General features: G+C 36.3%; 1 protein-coding gene across 1 annotated transcript in view; it reads left to right on the top strand.

Moving 5' to 3' along the window:
• The first annotated feature begins 671 nt into the window (after positions 1-671).
• dixdc1b (DIX domain containing 1b) overlaps positions 672-25,682 on the top strand; it is a 32,100-nt gene continuing 7,089 nt past the window's right edge. The window contains exons 1-12 of the mRNA XM_051093258.1: positions 672-905; positions 7,409-7,538; positions 7,624-7,749; positions 7,834-8,083; positions 9,172-9,291; positions 21,900-22,008; positions 22,096-22,248; positions 22,335-22,424; positions 22,816-22,869; positions 24,076-24,126; positions 24,599-24,703; positions 24,822-24,875. Of these exons, the coding sequence (XP_050949215.1) occupies positions 846-905; positions 7,409-7,538; positions 7,624-7,749; positions 7,834-8,083; positions 9,172-9,291; positions 21,900-22,008; positions 22,096-22,248; positions 22,335-22,424; positions 22,816-22,869; positions 24,076-24,126; positions 24,599-24,703; positions 24,822-24,875 (1,302 nt within the window). The 5' untranslated portion in view covers positions 672-845. The remainder of the gene's footprint in view (positions 906-7,408; positions 7,539-7,623; positions 7,750-7,833; positions 8,084-9,171; positions 9,292-21,899; positions 22,009-22,095; positions 22,249-22,334; positions 22,425-22,815; positions 22,870-24,075; positions 24,127-24,598; positions 24,704-24,821; positions 24,876-25,682) is intronic.

The raw sequence follows: 25,682 nt of genomic DNA, 5'->3' as shown, positions 1-25,682 counted from the left end.
ATAAGAGTTCAAGAATTATAATAAATACTTTTTAAAATAATAATAATTATTGTTGTTGTTATTGGCTATTTAGAATCATGTCTTCCCCTCTCAGTTGCAGGTCTTACAGCAGGGGGAGACAAAGACATTTAATTTAAATAAAATGAATTAAAAGACAAAATATGCCTTTATTGGAGAGGTAGCCTTACACCTCTAGTGATGTTTTATAATTAAGTAAATTTTGAAATTTAAAGAGAAAAAACGAATTATGTTATAAGTTTGAGTTTTGTACATAAAAAGTGTAGAGGCAGAAGCAGGAAGCATGAGGCAGGCAGGAAGGATGTGGTCTAATGGGCTGTACACAATGAAGCCAGAGTAAACTGCATACCGAATTTCAGATTTCACATCATGATTTTTGCACATTGTAGTGTGGTGTTGATTCTAAGCAAGTCGGGACAACAGGGTGTGATGTCCAGGCTAGAGCACCTCTCCTGTGCTCTGCGTTCATATGAATAATTTGAAAATATAACAGCTATAAGTCAATTTAACTGTCCCAGACTAATATATACGTTACAAGGCAGAAGCTAGAGACAGAAAGCAGCCAGCATAAGCTCAAGCGTCGCCATAACGACCGTGGAGCAGCTGCTGCGCACGCATGCGCGTTAAGTCTCCCCATCCGCGTCCACCTCGTATCCTGTTTCAGGTCTAGCGAGCTAACGGGGTGGCACATATGGCCATCGCCCTGGTTGAGGTGTTTTCTGTAGCTTCCTTTGTTTACCTCAGTACCTCCGATATGCGGTGTGAACGCCGTCGCTGACTAAGGACGTTAGCATTTTCTCCTCTTACATTGATGTGAAGTCAGAAGAATGATCGCATCCCTGTCTAAAGGAAATCTGCTTGACGTGCTGCAGGAGGGTCCTAATGAGGTACTGAACCCCTAAACCCTAGTGTCTGTTCACACGTGGATGCGTTTCATTTGCTCATTTAGTTTCTGTTTTGTACAGGCTGACTAAAAAGTTCAAAGCAGTAGCTGTCGTAACTTATAAAGCGTTTTACGCAAGAAACACCGAAGAGTGCGACGGCGTTGTATTGTTTACGTCTTGCGTGAGTTGTTACTGTAGAACAGCAGTTAGCAGGTTCTTTTGAATGTGGTATTTCATGCATTAGAGCTATTGTATTTTTATTTATAGTCAATATTTGTTTATTAACAGTTAAAATAGCACATGCCGACTAGAAGCCTTGTTCCATATACACAAAAGCTGCATAGGCTATTTAAATCAAATGGCAAATATAAAATGTCTATATGTTTATATTATATAAGCATATTATATAAATGCATAAGAATTATAGTTGCATAAATGCTTTGAAAATAATGAAATGAAATTATAATTATTGGAACTTAATGATGAATGAAAGTTCTGTAAAAATAGTAAATTGTCAATATTGTGGCATATATACATAAGTTTGCAGAACAAAAAACATAAATTCAGTACTGAAATGTCAGTAACAGTCAATAAGACTTCTAATCAGGGAGAAGGATATAGTCCTGTCAGCTAATAAACAATGGGAGACACAATCCTATTAATCCTGAATTTACAGAGACCGTTTAATGCCACACATATATAAATATGTTTATGTAATGTGCGCTACCAGTCAAAAGTTTTTGAACAGTAACAGTCTCTTCTGCTCACCAAGCCTGCATTTATTTGTTCCAAAGTACAGCAAAAACAGTACAACTTTGAAATATTTTTACTATTTAAAATAACTTTTTTCTATTTGAAAATATTTTAAAATGTAATTTATTCCTGTGATTTCAATGCTGAATTTTTAGCATCATTACTCCAGTCACATGATCCTTCAGAAATCATTCTAATATTCTGATTTGCTGCTCAAAAACATTGATTATTATTATTATTATTATTATTATTATTATTATGTTGAAGAACAACATCATTTATCTGAAATATAAATGTTTATAACATTCTAAGTGTCTTTATCATTATTTTTTATCAGTTTAAAGCATCCTTGCTAAATAAAAGTATTAAGTTCCATAATAAAAAATGTTTGGCTTTTGAATGGTGTAGTAATGTTATAAAAGCTTTTTATTTCAGATAAATGCTGGTCTTTGGATCTTTCTAATCATCAAAGAATCCTGAAAAAAATGTACTCAACTGTTTTAAGTATTGATAGTAATAATAATAACAAATGTTTCTTGAACAGCAAATCAGCATAGAATAATTTCTGAAGGATCGTGTGACACTCAAGACTGGAGTAATGATGCTGAAAATTTAGCTTTGATCACACAAATAAATTATATTTTAAAATATCCAAATATAATATATAATATATGTACTTTGGATCAAATAAATGCAGGCTTAGTGAGCAGAAGAGACTTAAAATGAACATAAAAAAACATTTAAAATGTTACTGTTCAAAAACTTTTGACTGGTAGTGCAAGTTAAAAAACTATTGTGTTATTCAAATCAAAATTATTATTATCAGTATTTAAAAAAGCTGAGTACATTTTTTTCAAGATTTTTGGTGAATAGAAAGATCCAAAGTTCAGCATTTATCTGAAATAAAAAAACTTGTGTAACAGTTTTTTTTGTTGTTTTTTTTTTTTTGTGAGGGCGGGGGTTTATAATAATTAATACCTTTATTTAGCAAGGATGCTTTAAATTTATCAAAAGTGATGATTTTTTTCAGGATTTTTTAATGAATAGAAAGATCCAAAGATCTGCATTTATGAAATAAATAGTTTTAGCAAGGATGTTTTAAATGAATCAAAAGTGATCATAAAGACATTTATAATGTTACAAAAGATTTCTATTTCACATAAATGCTGTTCTTCTGAACTTTATATTCATCAAAGAAACCTGAAAAAAATCTACTTTTCTGTTTTAAACATAATAATAATAATAATGTTTTTTGAGCAGCAAAACAGAATATTAGAATGATTTCTAATGGATTATGCGAATGGAGTAATGATCCTAAAAATATACTGTTTCTGCTGTACTTTGAATCAAATAAATGCAGGCTTGGTGAGCAGAAGAGACTTCTTTAAAAAACATTAAAAATCTTACTGTTCAGAATCTTTTGACTGGTAGTGTATGTATAATTCATATGCTGGAACTACCTCTGAATAAGTGTTAGAGTCCTTTTAACCTGTGGAGATTACCGTATCATGTTTTATAAATGGTGTTAAGTGTGGGAGGAGGTGTTAAGCATATTATGCCATTTACTGATGTTACCTAAGACTGAGTGCTTCTACATCTGCCTGCCCCCAGGCTGTAACCATTATACCGTCAAGCGCAGTTCTCAAACCATCATTGATTTTTTTGTTATGAATCCCAGCTGTCTCAATCCCTACAAATATTTCGGGTCCACTTAGAGTATAAGGTGAGAATACAGCAGGCTCCAGTGATGGAGATGTATCTGTCTTTTGGGTCGCTGGGGGAACAGACGGCTCATTTGTACAGCTGGCTGTGCAGGACTATTGCTACCTTCCAGTTTTACAGCACGGTCAGCATCTTACAGTGCATCTGTGCTGAAAGCTCTCAGTGTTAGCTGTTCTCACTGGGATGCCTGTCATTTTGAGCCACTGTTAGATTGAAGCGAGACAGATATGCTTCAGACAGAGCTTGCATTGTGTTCATCAGCCCACCATGTGGCAAATCAGTAAATGCTACTGTGCATGAAGGGCCCTTGTAAAAAACATGCAGAGCTCATTTTGTTTTCTTTATTTTGGTGTGCATGTGTTTTGCTTGACTGTGCACATGTTGGTGTTTGATGTGAACTGCATGTTGGTTGGGAGGTTAAGGTCCAGGAAATATTTTCCCACAGGCTTCCAGAATCATAGCAGACTGTGTTTTGTCAAGGTGTGACACTTGATGTCATTCATGTTCAGCTTCATTCATGCACTACCATTCTAAGGTGTTATAAAGGATTAGTTCACTCCTGAATTAAAATTTCCTGATAATTTACTCACCCCCGTGTCATCCAAGATGTTCATGTCTTTCTTTCTTCAGTCAAAATGAAATTAAGGTTTTTGAGTAAAAAACACTCCAGGATTTTTCTCCAAATAGTAGACTTCAGTGGTGACCAACGGGTTGAAGGACCAAATTGCAGTTTCAATGCAGGGCTCTACACAATCCCAGCTGAGGAATAAAGGTCATGTCTAGCAAAACGATTGGTCATTTTCTAAAAAAAATTTTTTTATTTATATGCTTTTTAACCACAAATGCTTGTCTTGCACTAGCTCTGCACGCAATTACTTCATATTACTTCATGCATTACGGAGACTGATAATGTATTTGTGTCGTGAAGGACGAAGCTTGTGGAGCTTGAAATGCGTATGTGAGAGAGACTACAAAGTGAACATGAAAAGAAGATCAAACGTCCTTGACAAAAAAAAAAGGTAAAACAGCGATGTAGGACAATTTTGAAGTTGAAAAAGAAAACGAGATGGGAGTTTTTCGACATACCCTAACTGTATTGACCCGGATTACACAGACTATCTGTCCTATACTTATTGGTCATGAGATAAATAGTGACCAACCGAGTGGAGCAGTATTTTGTTGAATCAAAATACCCCACAGCTAATTTTTTTATAGCTTGTAAAGTTGCCACTTTTAGGGTACGAGTCAAACGCACTGTTTTTGTGTATGAGCAAATGAGCTGGTGCTCCCAGAAAAGAGGGCGGAGCTTTAATAACTCATAGTCATATTGCGACATGCATCATAATCTGAAAACCACGCCCACCTGGGGGGAAAACAATCCAACGCTTTCCATTGACTGTGTATTGCGGGAAGCTGCCTTCTTGTCATTTCTGACATTTAACAGAAAACAGAACAATATCTACACTGTAAAAAATAAAAAACACAATTTGTTGAGTCAGCTTAAAATAATTTGTTACCCTGCTGCCATAAAATTTTAAGTTCAGTCAACTAAAATAAGTTTATTCAACTTGACATGTTAAGTTGTACTAAGTAACAACTTAGATATTTGTGTTTGATAAACATGACAGATGGGTAAGTAACCCAGCTGCCTTAAAATTTTAAGTAGATTCAACTCAAATATTTAAGTTGTCACTTAGTATAATTTAACATTTCAAGTTGAATAAACTTTTTTTTGAGTTGACTGAATTTAAAATTTTAAGGCAGCCAGGTAGATAGATAAAATAGAGGGCAAGGTGTCGTATTACTCTGAGAACTACCGCCCACTGGAGGGAAACTTAATCGGCGACAGGAAACATTCATTATTTTTAACCATGTTAAAGGATTATTTCACCACCCTATGTAAACCTGAATTTTTAATTTTTATTGGTCTATGTCAGTGTAAGCTCCTTTTCCTTACCTTCCTTTTGTTGGAGAAATGATCCAGTTGAATGGCCCAATGTGAAATGCCTTGACATCTACAACTATTTTTGTCCGCTTTTTGGGGTCGACAGCTTAAAGAAATGTAGTTCTGGATTTTTTAGCTTGTTTACTGTGCACCTTGTTACATTGCAGCTTTTAGACATTGTTCAGTTTTTGTTGAAAGTCAGAAACGACAAGGGAGCAGCTTCCCTCAATACAAAGTCAGTGGAGAGTGTTGGATTGTCCCCCTAAATGCGCTCTGTATCTATGCAAATAATTGTTCCACTATTAGTACAAGCCTGTTATCCTTACAGAAAATGTACTCGGTTTAAAAGTCAGTCATCTGATTGTACTGTGCATAATAAATACACATTTACAAATTACATAGAAGAGGAGTACGGTAAAATTAACTCATGGTGCCATCACATGCTAGCACAAACTTTATAAGCCCCACTTGTGATTATGAGTTTGACAAATTCAAGCGGTCGGCTTTACATTGCTTTCATATGCAATTTTTAACTACCACATTCCTATTTACGATCATTCTGGCAGCACGCGAAGGCAGCATCAGTGAAAACAGGCAGAGACAATGGTAGCTTTAGAAACATTAGCCCTTCATGGGGGACATATTATATTAGCTCTAGAGATACAGCATAAAATACAGTACTGTCTAAATCTATAACATCTTACATTAAACTATTTTACTCGCAAACGCAAGTTTATATCTCGTATGTCGAACTTTGTCTATTCTGAGGGAGTTTGTCTATTCTGAGGGGAAAAAGTCAGAAGTGTGGGATATAAACTCAAAAGAGAATAGCGAGTTTATTTTATAATCTCGGAATTGCAAGAATAAAGTCAGAATTTTGACTTCGCTTTGCCTTGCCTTTTTTATTCTTTTATTTCATGGCTTCCATTGACTGCTACTTGAAAACTGTCATCTTCTGCAACCAGATAGGCTTCGCCCACAAAAAAACCATCATCACTGTTTGCAAACACTGAATTGGTCCATAGGGCAAAGATCGTCACAAATGGGCGGGACTTTATCCATACGACGACGTGTATGTGTTCTGAGAGACTGTTTATAATTGATTGGGATTATAAAAAAATGAGTTGGTGGATTTTTACCATTATAGGCTGGTTGTTTTTCACACACAGCGGCCACACAAATGTGTTCAAACACATTATAAATTGATTTTTGCATAATAGGCCCCCTTTAATGAATCATTTGATCTGCTTTACAGTGTTGGAACGAATGATTAATTCACAGTCACAATGATCCTGTTCTTGAGATAAACATTCATTGACAGCTCACTTGTGGGGAATATTATCAGTGGACAGCATGTAAATTTTGGTCTGTGTCTCTGACAGAGCCATCATATGGCTTTAGAAGACTTTAATGTAGTGAACGAGCCATGTGGGCAACATTTATGCTGCTTTTGTGTCAGTTTTCCCGTCGGTTGTTAGACTTATTTAGTCTAAGTAAGTATGCTTTTTTTCTAAATGCTATATTTTTCTGCAGCCACCCCACATTCTTCAGCATTTACAACAAAAAAAACATTTTTTGTTCAGTGCACAGCACATTTGCCAGAGGCTAGAACTGTGGCAAACCTCACTGCAGTCTTTATGTGTCCCTACATGTATTTGCTGAAGAGGAAGCGTGAACGTGGGGAGTTAAGCTGTCCTTTTGTGACACGGCAGAGAAAGTGCAAGTCAGACTAATCCACACCGTTGAAACCGGGTGATGCTGACCGGTCGGGGTGAATGAGGAGGGACTTGTTCTGTCAAAGCAGGTGCATCTTGAGCACTGAGGCATAAATTTCTTTTGACAACGGGTATCCTAGTGGGTATTAACACAGGCATATCCTCCGTAACCTCTCCACCAGGACCGTCGGCACTAAATGATAACTGGGGAGGTATGCAGTTTAACAGCGCGTAGAGTCATTGGCTCCACTGAGACTCAGTGCTTAGGCTGTATGTCAGCCTGAGGGAAGTAACCCTATACTGTAGCATTTTGTTTAAAATGCAAAAATGACAGTTTTGCACTTACCTGTATGAAATGTTTGTCTTTCTAGCAGCAGCTGGCTGCCTATGTGTCTTGGGTTAATGCACAGCTAAGAAAAAAGCCTGGACTGAAACCTGTGAGCGATCTACGACAGGATCTCAGAGATGGTGTGGTCCTAGCACACCTCATTGAGATAGTGGGTAAGCCTGTACATCATATTCCTTTCTTATTGCAGGACAATATAAAAAGCCTTTATATTGAGATGTGTTTTATATATTTGGCAAGCTGGTGAGCTGCTGGATGGCATTCATTATGTGCCACGTGACGACCAGGAGAGGAAGCAGAATGTGGAGAAGGTTCTGCAGTTTGTGTTATCCAAACGGATCAGAATGCCACAGACGTCTGCCAGGGGTGAGTTGCAAAGCAGGCTCTTAATCATGGTTAAGCTGATAAAACTACTTATTTAAGATCTCCTCTTTCTCTCTGTACTCAAAGACATTGTGGAGGGGAACCTCAAATCCGCCATGAGGCTCATCCTCGCTCTAGCCGCACATTTTAAACCCTCTGCATCGGCCAGTCACAGAGCTGGAGCTGGCGTAGGCAGGAGTTCCACTGGCTCCTCGGCCAATCACAGACCTCATTCCACCATGGCGATGGCCCAGAATGCAGCAGCAGCACTGGCAGCAGCCAGGCAGGATGCCTCTCGCCCTGGCCGCTCTGTTTTTCATTTAAGACAAGAATGGAGGTACATGAAGATTAATTCTATCCTATATCTCCCTTTTCTCCTTCAAAAGAATACATTTTTATTCATTTAGGTAGAACTGCTTCCATAGAGCAACTGTTCTTAAATCTCCTTCTCATTTTAAAGGGATAGTTCACCTAAAAATGAAAATTACCACATGATTTACTCACTAGCATATTCTCCGCTGGAATGCCACTTTCTCTAGCTAGCGGAAGCTTGATTACAGTTTATAAAGTTTTAAATATAGATACTTTCCTTACACAAACGCACCGATTTGCTTCAGAATCCTTTATTAACCCTCCAGAGCTAATATGGAATACTTTTTGTGATGGATGGACTCACTTTTTGGGCTTGACACCCATTCACTGCCATTATAAAGCTTGGAGAGCCAGGACATTTTTTATTATAACTCAGATTGTAAAGTCATATACATCTAGGATGGCTTGAAGGTGAGTAAATCATGGGGTGATTTTCAACTACCCTTTAAGAGGATCCATTAACTTTGTTTATAAGTTTAGTTTGCTTACGTGGTTAGATAACTTTGTGTGAGGAACAAGCTGGAATAGAAGTCATTATTTAGTGAAAATCCTGATATCCAACCTAGCTCTCATTGGTGCTTTCATGAAAGTTCATGAGAGAAATAACCATGTCCAGTTTATGAACAAAGTCAGATCTTTCTTAAGATTCAGTTGATTCACAAAACTGGTGAAATGTTATCGGTGAAAACATAAATTCCGGTCTGTTTGACTTGAAATATTAGCACTGGTAGTTCTCCTTTTGTGTTTCAAAAAAGAAATGAAGTTACCTATGGTAAACCATGACAAAACTGATGAATCATTGCCCTCTTGCTGCAGTCATTAGGAACTGCAGCTCGGTTCAGAGGTAGCATATGGATAATCAGATCTGCAGATCTGAACATATGTTTCATCCACAATTTAAGATTTGATGTCATCCCTAGCAATAATCTCTAATGTGCTCTGCTGGAGCTTTTGAAACAATATTCAAAAATTTGTTTTCAGAGGGAGTTGTTGCATTTAGTCCTTGAACCACCTTTTTTACTGTTTCTAATCTGTGTGTTTTTTTGCTCTTAGTCGTGGCTGCAGTGGCGAGGAGGACAGTGAGAACCCCTGCTGGAGTGTCCGAGCACTGGTTCAGCAGTATGAGGGACAGAAAGGGTCTTTTGAAGAGGAGACAGGAGCAAAATCTACTGGGTAAAATCTGAATATTGATGACTAAATAGAATGCAGCTACTCTGTATATTACTTTAAACACTTTTAAAGTAGTTAACTTCCAAAATCAAAATTTCCTATTAATTTACTTACCCCCATGTAATCCAGGATGTTCATGTCTTTCTTCAGTCGAAAAAGAAATTAAGGTTTTTGAGTTTTCTTCATATAGTGGACTTCAATGGGGATCAGCAGGTCCAAATTGCAGTGTCAGTGCAGCTTCAAAGGGTTCTACACAATCCCAGCTAATAAGGGACTTAAGGGACTTATCTTGCGAAATGTTTGCAAAAAGTATACAAATTTTAAATTTTTTAGAAAATGACTGATCGTTTCGCCAGATTAGACCATTATTGTTTGGCTGGGATCGTGTAGAGCCCTTTGAAGCTGCACTGAAACTGCAGTTTGGACCTTCAACCCACTGATCCTCATTGAAGTCCACAATATGGAGAAAGATCCTGGAATGTTTTCCTCAACTAATAGTTTTCTAGTAGTTTTCTTCCTGCAACTAATAGTTTAAACATACAGAAGGGATCTCCACTTTTAGGTCTTCTTAAAACATTGAATTGTTGGAACTAAAGTTCTTCAGAAAAGCTAATAAAGCTGGAAATGTGAATCGTATTATTTTTCGTATTTCTAAGTGCTGAAAGAAATTAGATGAGAAATTAGACCATTTCAGTATTAATATTTAAGATTCTTTAAAAGCATTTGATCAAAATCAAAACAAAATATTCATGATATAGATGTAAGCCTGTAAGATGAGAATACATTCAGCTGTGAATAATTTGCAAAACTGTTCTTGGAACCAATCAGTTTGTCATTGCAGGGTGTCATCAGGTTTCATTCTCTTAGTTACAAAATACACACAAACATGTTATCACAACCCTCTTCTTTTTTCTCTGCTTTTATGAGAGAAAAAACACATAGATAGGCTGGAGGAGGCTGTCACGAGGATTTTCTCACTGCTGTTTTGTAAGGCCTGAGATGTTCCTGCCCACTGGCTTGCTTTGAGGCATCATCATGCTTTGCCAATGAAACCCAGAAAATGTGTGACTGTTTTGTTATGTGGGACATCAGCTATGATTTTATCTGGAGGAGCTGATTCAGTACCTGATTATCCAAAAAACAATTTTAGTCATTAATTCTGGTTTTGGAGATGTTTGTGAATGTCTTTAACAGTGTTATGCAAGAAACCGTTCTAGGACATTGTCAGGTCAGTGACTTTGAAGTTAAGAGGCACTTGATTAGTGATAACGTGACAGATCTGGATAGATCACTACCCTGTAGGTTAGGCAAGAGACATTCACAGTGGTTATAAGGGCCAAGATGAGAAAGCATTTGGGTCATGCATTAACCCAAATGCTTTTTTAAAATAATTCAGAATATGTTATTAATATATAGATTGTATATATTATAAAAGTGTATATTATTAAAAATATACTTTGTTACTAAAATTATTATGATATTACTACATGTTTAAGCAGTAAATGTACCCTGGGTGAGCATGACTTCTTTCAAAATCATAAAAAAAATACATAGCTGCAAGCAGGGGTTCAAGCACTTTAAGGTAATAATTTGCCATAGAAATATGATGTTTTTAATGTTTAGGATTGTTATAGTGACAGCTGTGGTCCGTTCTCCCTAAAACTTTGCATGGTTGTTTACAATCACCTGTCGCAGGTGCTCACCAGGTTTTGTGAAGTTTTGAGTTTTTGTTTAGGCTTTATAGGCTTTTGGATATATTTGGACAGGCCCCTTTTCTAAACGACCCCATTATAGCTTCCCAAAGGGTAAATTTCATCATTTGTGATAATTATTGACCTAGAGAGTCCAGAGAATTGTACTGCAGTGTTTTATTCCAGACTGAGTGAAAAACCAAGGACTAGTTCTCAAATACGTTTTTTAACATCTTCTCATTTAACTAACGGTTTAACTGACAACAGTGCATCTAAAGGCAAAGTTGTTCAGATCAAGGAGATCTATTGTATGATATGAATATCGTGCATGTGTGCAAAAAACCACGCAATATACAATCATGTAAGCCCTTGAATATTGTGATATCGCCCCCCCAGTGGCCGATTTCTTTCAAATTTCTTACAGATCTTTAGGGCCATGAGTCAGACAGGCCCATTAAGTTTCGTTTCAATCTGCCTCTGTTAACCTTGTTCAATAGGTGCTCAAAGTCGAAAGTTTAACTTTTTTGATAATTATTGATTATTCACTCTCCAGAGAATCTTCCTGCACTGGTTTGGTTTTGATCAGGCGAAAAACCTAGGACTAGTTCGCAAAAGAAGGTTTTTCAAAAAAATGTAACATACCTGAAAATTTTGCCAGGGTGACGGATGAATCCGAGGTGTGCATTTTGTCCGACGATAGCCAAGGATTCCAACAAAAGGCACTTGAGCCTGCAACGAATGGTTAAGGGGTTACGAGTGATTGTGTACTTTTGATCGCTGTAGCGCCCCCGTCAGGCCGACTGGGACGAGCCTTGGTGATGTTGTAGATGGTGTGAGTACTACCATCCCTCCAAGTTTCAAGTCTCTATGATTACTGTTTGGTCTGTCCGATCAGATTTAGGTCGAGATTGCTGATCCTTGGCCACTTAATTACAGTAGTGTTTCAGAGCTACACGTTTAAACCCTTAATAAAATTTTACCCCAAACTTTTAAAGCATATGCGCAGTGTTATATAAGCTACCCTCTGTAAAAGTAAAGTTATGTCTGAATGTTGTGTCAAATCATAAGTACAATCCATGCTGTAGCAAACGGTCCACAGAAAATCTGTGCCCACCTACAAGCCAGACAGTCCCATACCAGCTCCCCCTCCGCCAAAATCCCGTTCCTAACAGATGGGGAGAGAGGCAGGACAGAGAGAGAGAGGAGATGAAATAGAGGGAGGGCTGAAGGGGGAGGGTAAACAGAGGAAGGCCGGACTGAGTCTAACATCTCCGCACAGAAAAAGAAAATCTAGCGAGGGAGGGAGCGCGAGAACTAGACAGGGACACGCGGATCTCAGCGATGGAGTGCTTTATGAAGTGAAGGAGTCGTCTGTGAACAGGTTGAACAGTGAAGAGGAATAATTAGCCCAACTCACAGCCGGAGAGAGGGAAGGAGAGGAGGGGGGTAGGATGCCGCTGCCTTGGTGACAGAGCAGTGCCGCTCTCTCCTGTCACCGTGGACGGATTGAAAACAGGATTTCCATATGGACAACATCGGGTGCATCTGAAGAGGCTTTGAGCTCACTGATAGGACCTGCTGTCAGTTTCGAGCATGGTGGTTAAGAGGAGCTAGTTAGCAAACGAGTGGCAACGCTGTAGACTCTGCATGCTGAGGCAGGACTCTAAAGAAGTTGTCTGTAAGAAACGATGCCGATGTCTAGACTTCCTTATGGTCTGTGGATGAATAAACGTGCTGCAGAGGGCTAGAAACTCTAGTGCCAAAATGGGAGCCAAACAAATCAAATGGTAAGACACTGTCAGAACATATATTCGTGATGTTTTGAAGAAATAGTTCACCTTAAAATGAAAATTCTGTCATTTACTCAACCGTATGTCGTTCCAAAATACTTTTTGACCCTAGACTATATATATGCATCAAAATTATACATTTTTATGCCAAAAATCATTAGGATATTCATGTTCCATGAAAAAGTACATTTCCTACCGTAAATGCATCAAAACTTAATTTGGACAACTTTAAAGGTGATTTTCTCAATATTTCGATTTTTTTGCTCCCTCAGATTCCAAATTTTCAAATAGTTGTGTCTCAGCCAAATATTGTACTATCCTAACAAACCATACATTAATGGAAAGCTTATTATATTAATGTACAATTCTCAATTTAAAAAAAAAATACCCTTATGACTGGTTTTGTGGTTCAGGTTCACATTTCTTCAATGGTCAAAAAACTGTTTGGTTACCACATTATCTTCCAAAATATCTAAAATATCTTTTGTGTTCTGCAGAATACAGGTTTGTAATAACATGTGAGTGAGTAAATGATGACAGAATTCATTTTTGGGTAAATTGTCCCTTCAGTAAGCACTTTAACGCTTGATAGTTCTATGACAAGCACATTCGCAAGTATTTTTAGCAAATTTTTTATATATACTGCACATTTTTTAAGTCAAGTATGTCTCGTATAAATTTGACTCACCAGTTCACTTTTTTACTGATGCTGTCCTATACTTATACTCCATAAAAAGTTCTCGCTGACAGCCATTAGAATTTATTAGGAGAGTTGACAGACCATAAACCATTGACGATATGATAATATTGTGAAGGGTTCAACTTTATGCAAATTCGTAGCAAACACATAATCTGTAGATACAGCAGTTCAGTATAGCGTCTTTCCAACTTCCAGCGATTTAATGGTTGTCGGTTTGAATCCACCTGTATTTTATTATGTGGCTGTGAATGACAGCTGTGACTTCTTTTGAGGATCCTACCCAATTTACTTTTCTGCTATAGCTTACATACAAGATTCTGAGTCGTGTTTTCTCTGTCAGTGCCACCTGTGCTATGCTTTAGGATCTAAATTTGTCATTGGCATCTGTCATTGACACACATCACAATATTTCACTCAGTCAGAATCCATGTGGATTTGACAAGAAATATTTGAAGAATATTCCTCTCTTGTTTTGTTGTGAAGCACATTGTTTTCCTTACAACAGTGCAAAGAATGCCGGATATGTCTGCTCAGCCTTTTTTTCTTCAAAACAGCCTCCCAGATGTGAAATGATTCTCGAACTCTCACCCTGGCAGGCGAGAATTTCCGTTATGTTGACGTTTTGCATCTGCTGGCCTTTTTCTTTAAATAACACAGGCTTCTGTGTCCAATTACTGACGTTGGAGCGTAAATACACTTTAATGAGCTTCCTGCCATCCCACCAAATGACTCCTGGGTTGGTGACGGGCGTCTGATGAGCTCTCATGAGAATCGTCTAATGACCGACTAATCTTGTGTGAGAATCTGAGAGCGGAACATGTTTATTTGCGTTGGACCACTTGTTGGTCATTTTTGCGGTTTGGTTGTGTGGGAGATGTGAGAAACGGTTCTGAGATTCAGTAATATTTATCAGGGGAGATGATGTTTTGGGAGAATCACAGCGAGCTCTGGTAAAGAGATTATTAGATTTACTGCTGGCTTCACCATACAGCAACAGTTCTGTATGTTCCCATTGCATTCAATCAGTGGTTATATAAAACCCAGTCAGCGCACGCTGCAGTAGCTTATGAAAAATGGAGCACATTATTCTTGTTTCTTTTTGTTTTGCATTTCAAAAAGAATGGTGAGAACACTTTGCATAGGAAGGATCTCGGCGCAGGCTCGTGTTTCATCCAGAGAAAACAGACATAGCGGATCTTTATTTATAACTAGAAGAACGCTTTGTGGATTCGCTTTGATTCCTTCCCAGTGGAATCAGTCAGTCATTCTCTAGCTGTCGTTTTCCATCCATCTTTGCTATGAATAAAGGATGTTTCAGCAACAGCAATTGCTGATATTGTACACTTCAAGGCCATTTGAAATGCCTTAATTCGACAGTGCTGAATGTGTTAGATTTATGTCCTCTGGGCAGCTAGTTAAATCTTTTACTGAATCTGAGGTTTTTGACATCTAAAGGCCCGTTCACACCAAGGACGAAAACTTTTAAAGGGATAGTTCACCCAAAAATGAATATTCTCTCATTATTACTCACCCTCATGTCGTTCCAACAAGTAAGATCTTCAGAACACAAATTAAGATATTTTTTATAAAATCTGACAGCTTTATGACACATTCAAGGCCCAGAAAGGTAGTAAGAACATTGTTAAAATAGTCCATGTGACATCAGTGGTTCAACCATAATGCTATAAAGCTATAAGAATATGCGTCATGGTAGTCTAGTGAATGTGCATCAGAGACTGACAGGGAAGAAAGGAAATTGTTGAATAAAGTCACTATTTTTGTTTTCTTAGTGCACAAAGTATTCTTGTAACTTCATAAAATTATGGTTGAACCACTGATGTCACATGGACTATTTTAACAACCTCCTTACTACTTTTTTGGGCCTGGAACGTGTCAGTTGCATTGGTGTCTCAGGGCTCTACAGTGCAACCATTTCAGTTGCATTTGCACAACTAAAAACTACTACATGCAACTATGTAAAAATATTTAGGAGCACCAGTGCGACTGACCCGATCAACATATTTGTGTTTGCGCTGAGGGGAGCTTCAAAGGTCTGTACGTGTTTTTGCAACATTGAGTAATGTATCACAGACATGTCTCATAAATCCTTTCATAAACAAAGTGTAGAGAGAATGTAAATAAGAGATTCGTTGTGCAGTGTAGAGAGCTTTGTTGATTATAATGAAACTTTGTAAGATTGCAATGAACGAAGATGAGTGACAGCTTTTAGTGATTTTTAAGGGACAACAGTTAAATAAACAAGAAGTTAATATTAAGTGACTTACATTGTCTGACTATAACACTATTGACTAATTTTGATCTATTTCGTCATCAAAAATAGTTTGAAACAAGTCACAACTGAGCCGCTGCGCATCTCCATTCAAGCACAGTGGCATTTTGTTTATGAATGAACATGCTTTTTTAAATGAATCTAGTGAGTCAATGATTCAATTTTCCATTCATATAGTCACTTGCTTGAATCAGAATGAATCAGCTGTTCAAACGAATCAAATGAAGGAATGATTCAGTAATTAAATCAGTGACTTGCTGCCACCTACTGGCAGATTTAGTTTCATTTAATATTTCTATATTTAATTTTAATATTCAAAACATTAATCTCAACATGCATTTATGAATTTGATTGCACTCATTCCACCTCTAAGCCTAATTAAACATGAAAATACACCTACAAACCACTTTTGTGTTTTTCTGTGCCATTTCTGTAGTACAAATTAATTTTGTTTCTTATTCTACTTGTTTTTATTCTGTTCTTTTAATTTTAAGAAGCTTATAAAATATCATTTTTTAAAAATTGACATAAAATGTGACAATTTTATTAAAGTTAGAAAAATGCCATTAAAAAGGTAAAAAACAAAATTCCCCTTTAAATCACTTTAAGGAGTCAAATATCACCTTGTTACGAGAAGGCAAATTTTTTTATCAGATTTTTTGATTATTGATTAGAAGGTGCTCCTAAAATTTTAACTGTGCTCCTAAAAAGAAAAGTAGGTGTCTATGTGTCTATGCAGGATCAGAAAGCTCTTAGATTTCATCAAAAATATCTTAATTTGTTTTCCGAAGATGAACAAGGTCTTACTGGTTTGGAATGACATGAGAGTGAGTAAAACTATCCCTTTTAGTCTTATGTTGTATGTTGGAGTAACTATCACATCAATACGCTTATTGTTTTTTAAGAACAGTGGTTCAAAGATCAGTACAAAACTCTTAATAAATAGTGAGGGATTTTTCCAGTTTAGTTTAGATCACGAGTTTCATTTCACTCAGTGTCTTATCTATTAATTGTGGTGTTTTTCTTTGGCAAACACAGCACTGAAAGAAACGGTGGAAACTGAACTGAATAAGTGAGGGTGTTTAGTGTCTGTTTGGGTCACAATCAGGAGGGGGGGTCTGGATTTGGTTTTGAAAGAGAACAGTCCCCTCCTTCCCCCTCCCTGCAACGTGAGAAAAATAAAACAAAGAGAGTAATGTGGAGTGCGACGGGCTGTCTCTTTCAGGATCTCTGCGGCCCGCAGCCTGGATTAGGACAATGAGAGCCAGCACAACATACACACTACGCAAAAACAACAACAAGTGCTCTGTCTTCTCTTTCGAGAAGAAGCATTGTTGCTTTGTTAAAACGACAAAGCAGATCAGCCTTGGCATTTTGTCTTCATCCATCACACAATTGCAGAGCTCAGAAATGTTGATATGCTCGGCCCTATTTTTTGTTTTTTTATTAAAGCGCTGTACAAAGACTTAGGGAACCCCAGGCCTTAATCTGAAAATAAACATGAATCCTCCAAAGGTCACCCAGGCGGGATTCATTTGCTCTGTGTGTTGGTGGAAATGTCACTGTAACTGAATAGACCCAATGAGGCGGATGGGATTTATTCCCCAATATAAGTTTCAGTATTGAAAATGACAGTCTCGTCACACTCTATCTAATCTGATTGTTCTTTCATTTTTGTGACTTTTGAGGACAATTGATGTGGGAGGGTTTGAATTTGCATGCATGAAGATAGCAGACTGAGAAAGAGTGAGGTTGTTGGTGCTGTAAGCTTTTGCTGTCCCTTCACAGACAGGGCTGCACTTGGATTGACCCGTCATGGGCTGAGTTTAGAGTCGTGTCGTTTGCTTCAGGGCCTGAAAGACATTGTGGTGTCAGGCCTTCACTCCTCCACTAGTCTAATGCATGTGGAAAACTGAAACAGAAATATACTCATAGTTCCCACAAGCATGCATTTATACAAATAAATGTCCTGTGAACATACACTCACATTAGCGAAAGCAGTTTTCTATTGGTCAGCGTTGCGAATTCACGTGACCAATTTAAACGAGTAAAATCTGCATGGGGAACTTTATCGTTTTTTCACACAAAACTCCCGATTGCACAGATTCCCATTGAAATTACTGTGATTTTTTTTTTTTTTTTTTTTTTTAAGTGAAATTTCGCAGAGCAATGGTAAGAGTGACTGTATCTTCAGAACTAAAGAATCTTTTCTTATGTTCTAATTCTTCAGAACATCTATGGCTGTGTTTACAGTAGTCAGCATTTGAAGTGGATCAAAACCTTTCATCAAAGTTGTCCTAAAACCAAAAAAATACGAATTTTTATCTTAGGACAACTTTGATCCACTTTTTTGATCCACTTCAAATGTTGACTACTGTATAGAAGTCAGTACACTAAGCAGAATTTTTTAGTAACTTAAAGGGATAGTTCACCCAAAAATGAAAATTCCGTCATTAATTACTGACCCTCATGTCGTTCCAAACGTTTAAGACCTTCGTTCATCTTCGGAACACAAATTAAGATTTTTTTGATGAGTGTGTCATGGTACTCTCCTGAACATGCAGCAAAAACTGACACAGAAGAGAAGAAATTGTTGAATAAAGTGATTATTTTTGTTTTCTTTGCACACGAAAAGTATTCTCGTAGCTTAACAATGTCCTTACTACCTTTCTGGGCCTTGAACGTGGTAGTTCCATTGCTGTCTATGCAGGGTCAGAAAGCTCTCAAATTTCATCAGAAATATCTTAATTTGTGTTCTAAAGATGAACGAAGGTCTTATGGGTTTGGAATGAACTGAGGCTGAGTAAATAACGACAGAATTTAAATTTTTGGGTGAACTAATTCTTAAAGAGTTTAAAAATTTTGACTCAACTTCATGTTGTTCCAAACCTGTAAGACCTGTATTTTTAATGAAACGTAAGAAAATGTCTGTCCCTCCATTGCAGTGTTAATTTCGACAGCAAATTTTGATTTATTCTTAGTCATAGTCATTTGTTTAAAAGGCTATTTAGTTTTAGTCATATTTTAGTCATCTGAATTGTTTTAGTTTAGTCTAGTTTTAGTTGACTAAATATCATAAGATTTTAGTCAACTTAATCTACAGTAGATATAGTCTGCTAAAATCTAATGGGTTTAATTACAGTGTAATGCATTTATTAAACATTTCTCTAAAATTACTAAACTCATTGTATAGGTTTGATATTAACGTTTTATCATGATAGACAGCGATTTAACTTCTAAAACACACAACATGCCTTATTTTAAAATGAAATGAAACCACTTTTAAAGAAACAAGAATATGGTCTTCTTTTCAATGAAATGCCAGTGATTATACAGGCTAATTATGCATTCTTTATAACAGCTAGTTTACCACATTCTTGATTCTTTCAAGCAGACATATTTTTTTTATATAAATAAATTTAGGCGAAATCTTTATTAGAGCTACTAAAGTGATTCAGTTAAGTGCAGTGAATGATTTTCTGTCTTTCTTTTGTAGCTTGATTAACATCAGTGCCACAGACAATAGCAACTAAATTAGGCTGCTGTACCTTTAAAACTGAATGCATTGATGCAATGTACTAATACACGTCCGATATTCTCCCAACTTTTCACTTTCACCTAAGACGTAACCGAGTGGGTTTATGTCGTTCTCAAATTTATCCACGTTGCTGCTGTTCTCCCAGATACTGACATTTTTTAACATTGTATGAGATTTGCAGCAGATGTATGCTAGCTTATGTCCTGCAGGATAGATCAATAGGCTATGATACAGTTTATATGTACGCATTTAACCTCCTAACCACACAGCAGATCCATTCTGATTGAATCTCTTCCCAAATTGTCCCTCCCTAACATTTTTGTCTAATTTTTATTCATTGACGAAATGTCAGTAGATTGGCGTCATAGTTTTTGTCATTCAAAACATGTTATCATCTCGTTTTTGTTGGTGAAAATATGCCGTTGATGAAAATTATGACTATTTTTTTTTTATCAACGAAATTATCACTGCTCCATTGAAAGTCCATTGCTCCAAAACTTAAAAACACTTAAAAAGTTCAGAAGGGCATTTTAAATAATGCACATATTGAAAATGGAAATTCAAAAATGCCTATTTGACAATGTGCTCTTTGTATCTGCGTTGATCAATGTTTATGTGAATAAACATCTAAATTCAATCTTTTCTTTACGTAAAACAACCATCTTCTCAGGAGACTTGGATTAAACCTCAGTTTACGTGAAAGGCTTTTACAATGCCTTTATGAAGTTTTTTGAAGCAAGTGAGTCATTGAAGAGCCTGTATTTTTAATACTGTATATTTAAGAACATATGTTTGACACCGATATGGAAACTCTGTATTGCATATTTCAAACTGAAGGTGTTATCATTTTCATGCATGCAAGGTATTGGCTCATAAGCCTGTGTCTTTGAAACGGATTAACGGTGCATTATTGATAGGGCATCAGATCAAACACAAGAGCAGATCCTGACAGACTTGGCTGTTCATATCTGCAAAGGGTCTCCATGGCAACTGGTTTTAAAAGGCACTTTCCTTCTTTGCTTCAGGACTGTTTATTTTTATCTAGCTCTGCCTTTCTGAGAAACCAGATGCAGCACCTGATAAACATAAAAACAAAAGCATCTGTCTTTGTGTTGTGTTGTGTTTGTAGCTCACTCTTGGAAAACCTCCATGGTAATTCTGCAATAAGTGGAATTTAAAGAGATGTTCAAACAAAAATAAACTTTTTGTCATCATTTACTCATCCTCATATTTTTCTAAACTCATATAGACACATATAACACACACACACACACACACACACAATCAAACAGTCAAAAGTTTTTGAACAGTAAGATCTTAAAATCTTACTGAATCTTACAGTTCAAAAACTTTTGACAGGTCGTGTGTGTGTTTATATAAATTTCATTAAGATGTGATAGATAGATAGATAGATAGATAGATAGATAGATAGATAGATAGATATGAAATTATAATTAACATCATTTTTTCCTCATGACTTGTTGGACAATTTCAAGACAAACTTTGACAACAAGACAAACTTTGCTGTCATCTATTCAAAACTGCTGAACATTCTAATTTAAGATTTCTAGATTTATATCTCCCCTATTGCAATACTCAACTGGGTTTTTTTTTTAAGAAATTTTGAGATATAAACAAATCTGTGGTTGTTTTATGGGTGTCACACCATAAGACATTACGTCACACTAAAGGACAGAAATGGTAGTTATTAAAGTATTTCTGTTTCATTTTGAACATGTCAAAGGAGCAAGAAAGTTGAAAAAAAAATGCTTTTTAAAGAGACATTGTCCTCTGGTGTGACATCTTTGTCCTATAGGACATTTCAGCCTTTTGTGTCAATTAATGACCTTGCTGTTCTGAGCCAACCTGTCATTAGCAGTTAGCAAGACATATTTGCATAATTTTTCATGATTATGTAGTTTGACATACAGTTTTTAATTTAAAAATATAATTTAGGGGTGTCGCATCAATGGACAACAAATCTTTTGTAGTGGTTTCAAAAAAAGTTTAATATTTTAACAATTCTGAAACAAAAACTGACCATGTGCACATGTCATGGGCTTGACAAGGGGCTTCAGTAACACAACCATGAATGGGGTCCTTCAACTAATTAAAGTTTTTTTTTTTGGAATTGGCCGATTTAAAATCAGGATATGGTGTCACACCAGAGGACATGGTTTTCAGAGACAAAATGTATCAAGTTCCTACACTTTCAGAAATATATGAATGAAAAAAATGATTGCCATTTACTAAAATAGACACTTGTACAGTTATGCCAGAAGTATTTGTGAACATTTTTATGGTATTCTTTTTAATTTATTAAACCATGCTTGAGACAGTTACACCATAGGACAATTTTGAGGTTTGGCCCAAAAATGAAAAAAAAAAAAAAAAAAACAATAACGCTGCAGCTTTTATAACAACAGGGCCAAATAGGACAAAGAAACGATTTAGTGCATTTTACATAACGACAATATTAATTGTATTTATATTTATCTTGTGGGACAGTGAAAATGCCATGTCACGTCAACAACCCATAAACTTAGACGTTAAAGTTTATCCCTACAGTAACAGTAATTATTTTTTTGTTTTATTTCCACAGTCTCAGTTCACCAAGCCCCACCCACACTCCCAAAGACTCCGTCAGCCTATCAGACATGAAGGCGGGACTATTAGACACCTTGTCCAGGGAGAGAAAACCATTAAGTCTGGTATTTATTTCTTTCAATCAATCATCTGGACATTGATGGTCTCGTCCACATATAACTGTCATGATCAATCTGTGTTTACCAATAGAGGACACAGTGAAATTGGCCCTGTGTGACCAAGCCATTGTCTCGGGGCATGATGGTCTGGCTGTTGGTTGCGCCTGGGAGGACAAACTGTGTGAGCAGCAGGAGCAGCTGGAGAGGGAGATGCAGGAGGCACGGAAAATGGTGTCTAGCCTACAGGTGACACTAACGTATATCATCTCCTAATTTGGTTTTGCTTGTAGAGAGCTTGTGGCACATAACAGATGTTTTTGTGTGTTCTATAGGCTCTCCTTCTTCACGGTTCATTACCTGAGGATGAGCAGGAGGTGTCACTCAGCCTGGGTGAGGGAGTTGAAAATGCAGAGCAGCAACTGGTGCGTATTTATTTATTTTTTGTTACAGTTGTGTTTTACCCCAAATTGGCCCCTTCCATATCCTGAATATCCCTCGCTCTTGATAATATGTGACTTCCTACGCCCCTCCCTCCCCCCATCTCTCTCTTATTCTCTCTTGCTCGTTCACTAAGCTCTGTCAGGACAGATCATGTTACTCTCACGGTGAACTTTGCTTTGTTTGTGGGAGAGTCGCAGGTATCCGTTTCTCTCCTTCTCTCCTACGGTGTCTGTTTTTGTCGCCCATTTCTTTTCGGTTTGCTGTACGGTTGTCGTGTAAACTAGTTCCTTCTGTGTTTAGTGTAATATGTGTGTTGTAGTTATTGTGGTTTTGTTCTGAAGTAGCAAAAAGTCTCCTGTTGTTGTGCTACAGGTTGTAATACGGAGTCGCCTGGACCAGAGCATGGAGGAGAGTCAAGAGCTAAAGGTGGGCATTCACAGTATTTTTGTTTTGGGTTGGGTTTTTTGAGTGTGGCTAAGTATTTATATAAGATCTAGTTTGTACAGCAGGATAAATAAATCTAACAATATGTATATGTGATATAAATATTACATAGATATATGTGACCCTGGACCAGTCTTAAGTCGCTGGGGTATATTTGTAGCAATAGCCAAAAATACATTGTATTTTTTGCAACTTTTATGGCAAAAATCATTAGGAAATTAAGTAAAGATCATGTTCCATTAAGATATTTTGTAAAATTCCTACTGTAAATGTATGAAAACCTAATTTTTGATTAGTAATATACATTGTTAAGAACATTATTTGAAGAACTTTAAAGATGATTTTCTCAATATTTTGAATTTTTGAGTATCTCGGCCAAATATTTTCCTATCCTAACAAACTATACATCAATTAAAAGCTTATTTATTCAGCTTTCATATGATGTATAAATCTCAATTTTGAAAAAATTACCCTTATGACTGGTTTTGTGATCCAGGGTCACAAATATTACACACACCATTCAAAAGTGGGACGTCAAGATTTTTTATGGAAAGAATTTAATACTTTTTCTGCATCAAGGAAATATTAAATGAATCAAAAGTGACAGTAAAAACATTAATAGTGTTTTAAAGGAATTTTGAAATAAATGTTATTCTTTAGAATTTTCTGTTAACCAAAGAATCGTGGAGAGGAAAAAAAATCACGGTTTCCACAAATATATTGAGAATATTTATTTAACGTTGATAATATGTTTTATGAGTACCAAATTAGCATATTAGAATGATTTCTGAATGATCATGTGACACTGAAGACTGGAGTAATGATGCTGAAAATTCAGTATTGCTCTTGCAGAAATAATATTTTAAAATATATTAAAGTAGAAAACATTTTGCATTTTAATACATAATATTACTATTTTTACTGTATTTTTTTATAGTAAACGCAGTCTTGGTGAGCATAAGAGACTCCTATACTGTTTTAATGTATTTTTGAGTATGATCTGTTTCTTTGACTACTTTATGATGTTATGATCACTACATAATCTCTGTGGTAGGTTTGATCTGACCGAACAAACTTTGTAGTTACTTATTTATGTGCTGTTCTTATCAAGCCCTGATGATTTTTTTTTACCCAGACTAATCTGTGAAGTCTCTTAAGTTATTTTGTTTATGCTGTATTTACGTGCAGAGGGAGCTATTGAGGTTCAAACAGGAGGCTCGCAATCTGCAGGGAGTGAAAGTAAGTCTTGCGTAACTCCACGATCACATTACTTAGAATTAGTGCTGGGCAGCAATTAATCATGATTAATTGCATATACAATAAAAGTTTTTGTGTACATAATATATGTGTGTGTACTGTGTATATTTATAATGTATATATAAATACACACATGCATGTATATATTTAAGAAAAATGTTATGTTTATGTATTAAATATATTTATATATAATATTATTTATATTAATACAAATACATACATTTAAATGCATGTAAATATTTTAAAAATGTATACTGTTTGTGTGTGTATTTAACTGTAGATAATGAATATACACAGTACACACACAAAAACCTATTTTAGATGTGATTAATCACGATTAATCGTTGTCCACCACTACTAAGAATTCTACTTATTTAATTGTCTCAGACTGATATAAAACCAAACAAGTTAGATATGTGAGTTAATATTGATGAACCCTGTGCTGTTTCATCAGGATGCCCTACAGCAGCGTATGGCTGTGCAGGAGTCCTCAGTCTTGCAGCTTAAACAGGAACTCCTGCGCACCGGTATGGCCAAAGACGAGTTGGCGGGACAAAATGTGAGTGCGTGCAATTGAGACCTGACATTTTCGTTTTTATGTTATGCATGTTAATTTTGTTTCAGTTATACCATATCTAAGACCAGTTGCCAATTATTATCTGTGTATATTTTCTCAGGCCGAACTACAGAGGAAGCTAGAGGAGAGGAGCAGACTTCTCAGTGAATATAAGGCATGTCTTGTTTTGCAAAATATTTTATAATTTAGAAACATTTTACCATAATATATGTGACCCTGGACCACAAAACCGGTCATAATTGTCAATTTTTGAAAATTGAGATTTATACATAATCTAAAAGCTGAATAAATAAGATTTCCATTGGTGGTTTGTTAGGATATGACAATCGTTGGCTGAGGTACATCTATTTGAAAATCTGGAATCTGAGGCTGCAAAAAAATCTAAATACTGAGAAAATCACCTTTAAAGTAGTCCAAATGAAGTTCTTAGCAATGCATATTACTAATCAAAACTTAAGTTTTGATATATTTTCAGTAGGAAATTTACAAAATATCTTCATGGAACATGATCTTTACTGACCAATACAATGTATTTTGGCTATTGCCACAAATAGACCTGTGCTATTTAAGACTGGTTTTGTGGTCCAGGGTCACATATAGTATGTTTCTAATTCTACTGTTCATTTGTGTTTTCAGTTGTTTTTATATAAATTATAGTCTTTTCTAATTTTAGTGATATTTAGTGGTAATTCATATTTAAAGTGTTGGTTCACCCACAAATGGAAATTCTGTCATTAATTCCTCACCCTCATGTCGTTCCAAGCCCATAAGACCTTCATTCATCTTCAGAACACAAATTAAGATATTTTTGATGAAATCTCAGAGCTTTCTGACCCTGCATAGACAGCAAAGCAACTGACACATTCAAGGCCCAGAAAGGTAGTAAAAACATCATTAAAATAGTCCATGTGACATCAGTGGTTGAACCTTATTTTTATGAAGCTATGAGAATACTTTTTGT

Source organism: Labeo rohita, chromosome 21 (genome assembly GCF_022985175.1).
Source record: "Labeo rohita strain BAU-BD-2019 chromosome 21, IGBB_LRoh.1.0, whole genome shotgun sequence".
Lineage (NCBI taxonomy): Eukaryota > Metazoa > Chordata > Actinopteri > Cypriniformes > Cyprinidae > Labeo > Labeo rohita.
The sequence above is the reverse complement of the archived record's forward strand: the minus strand, read 5'-3'. Positions and strand labels throughout refer to the sequence as shown.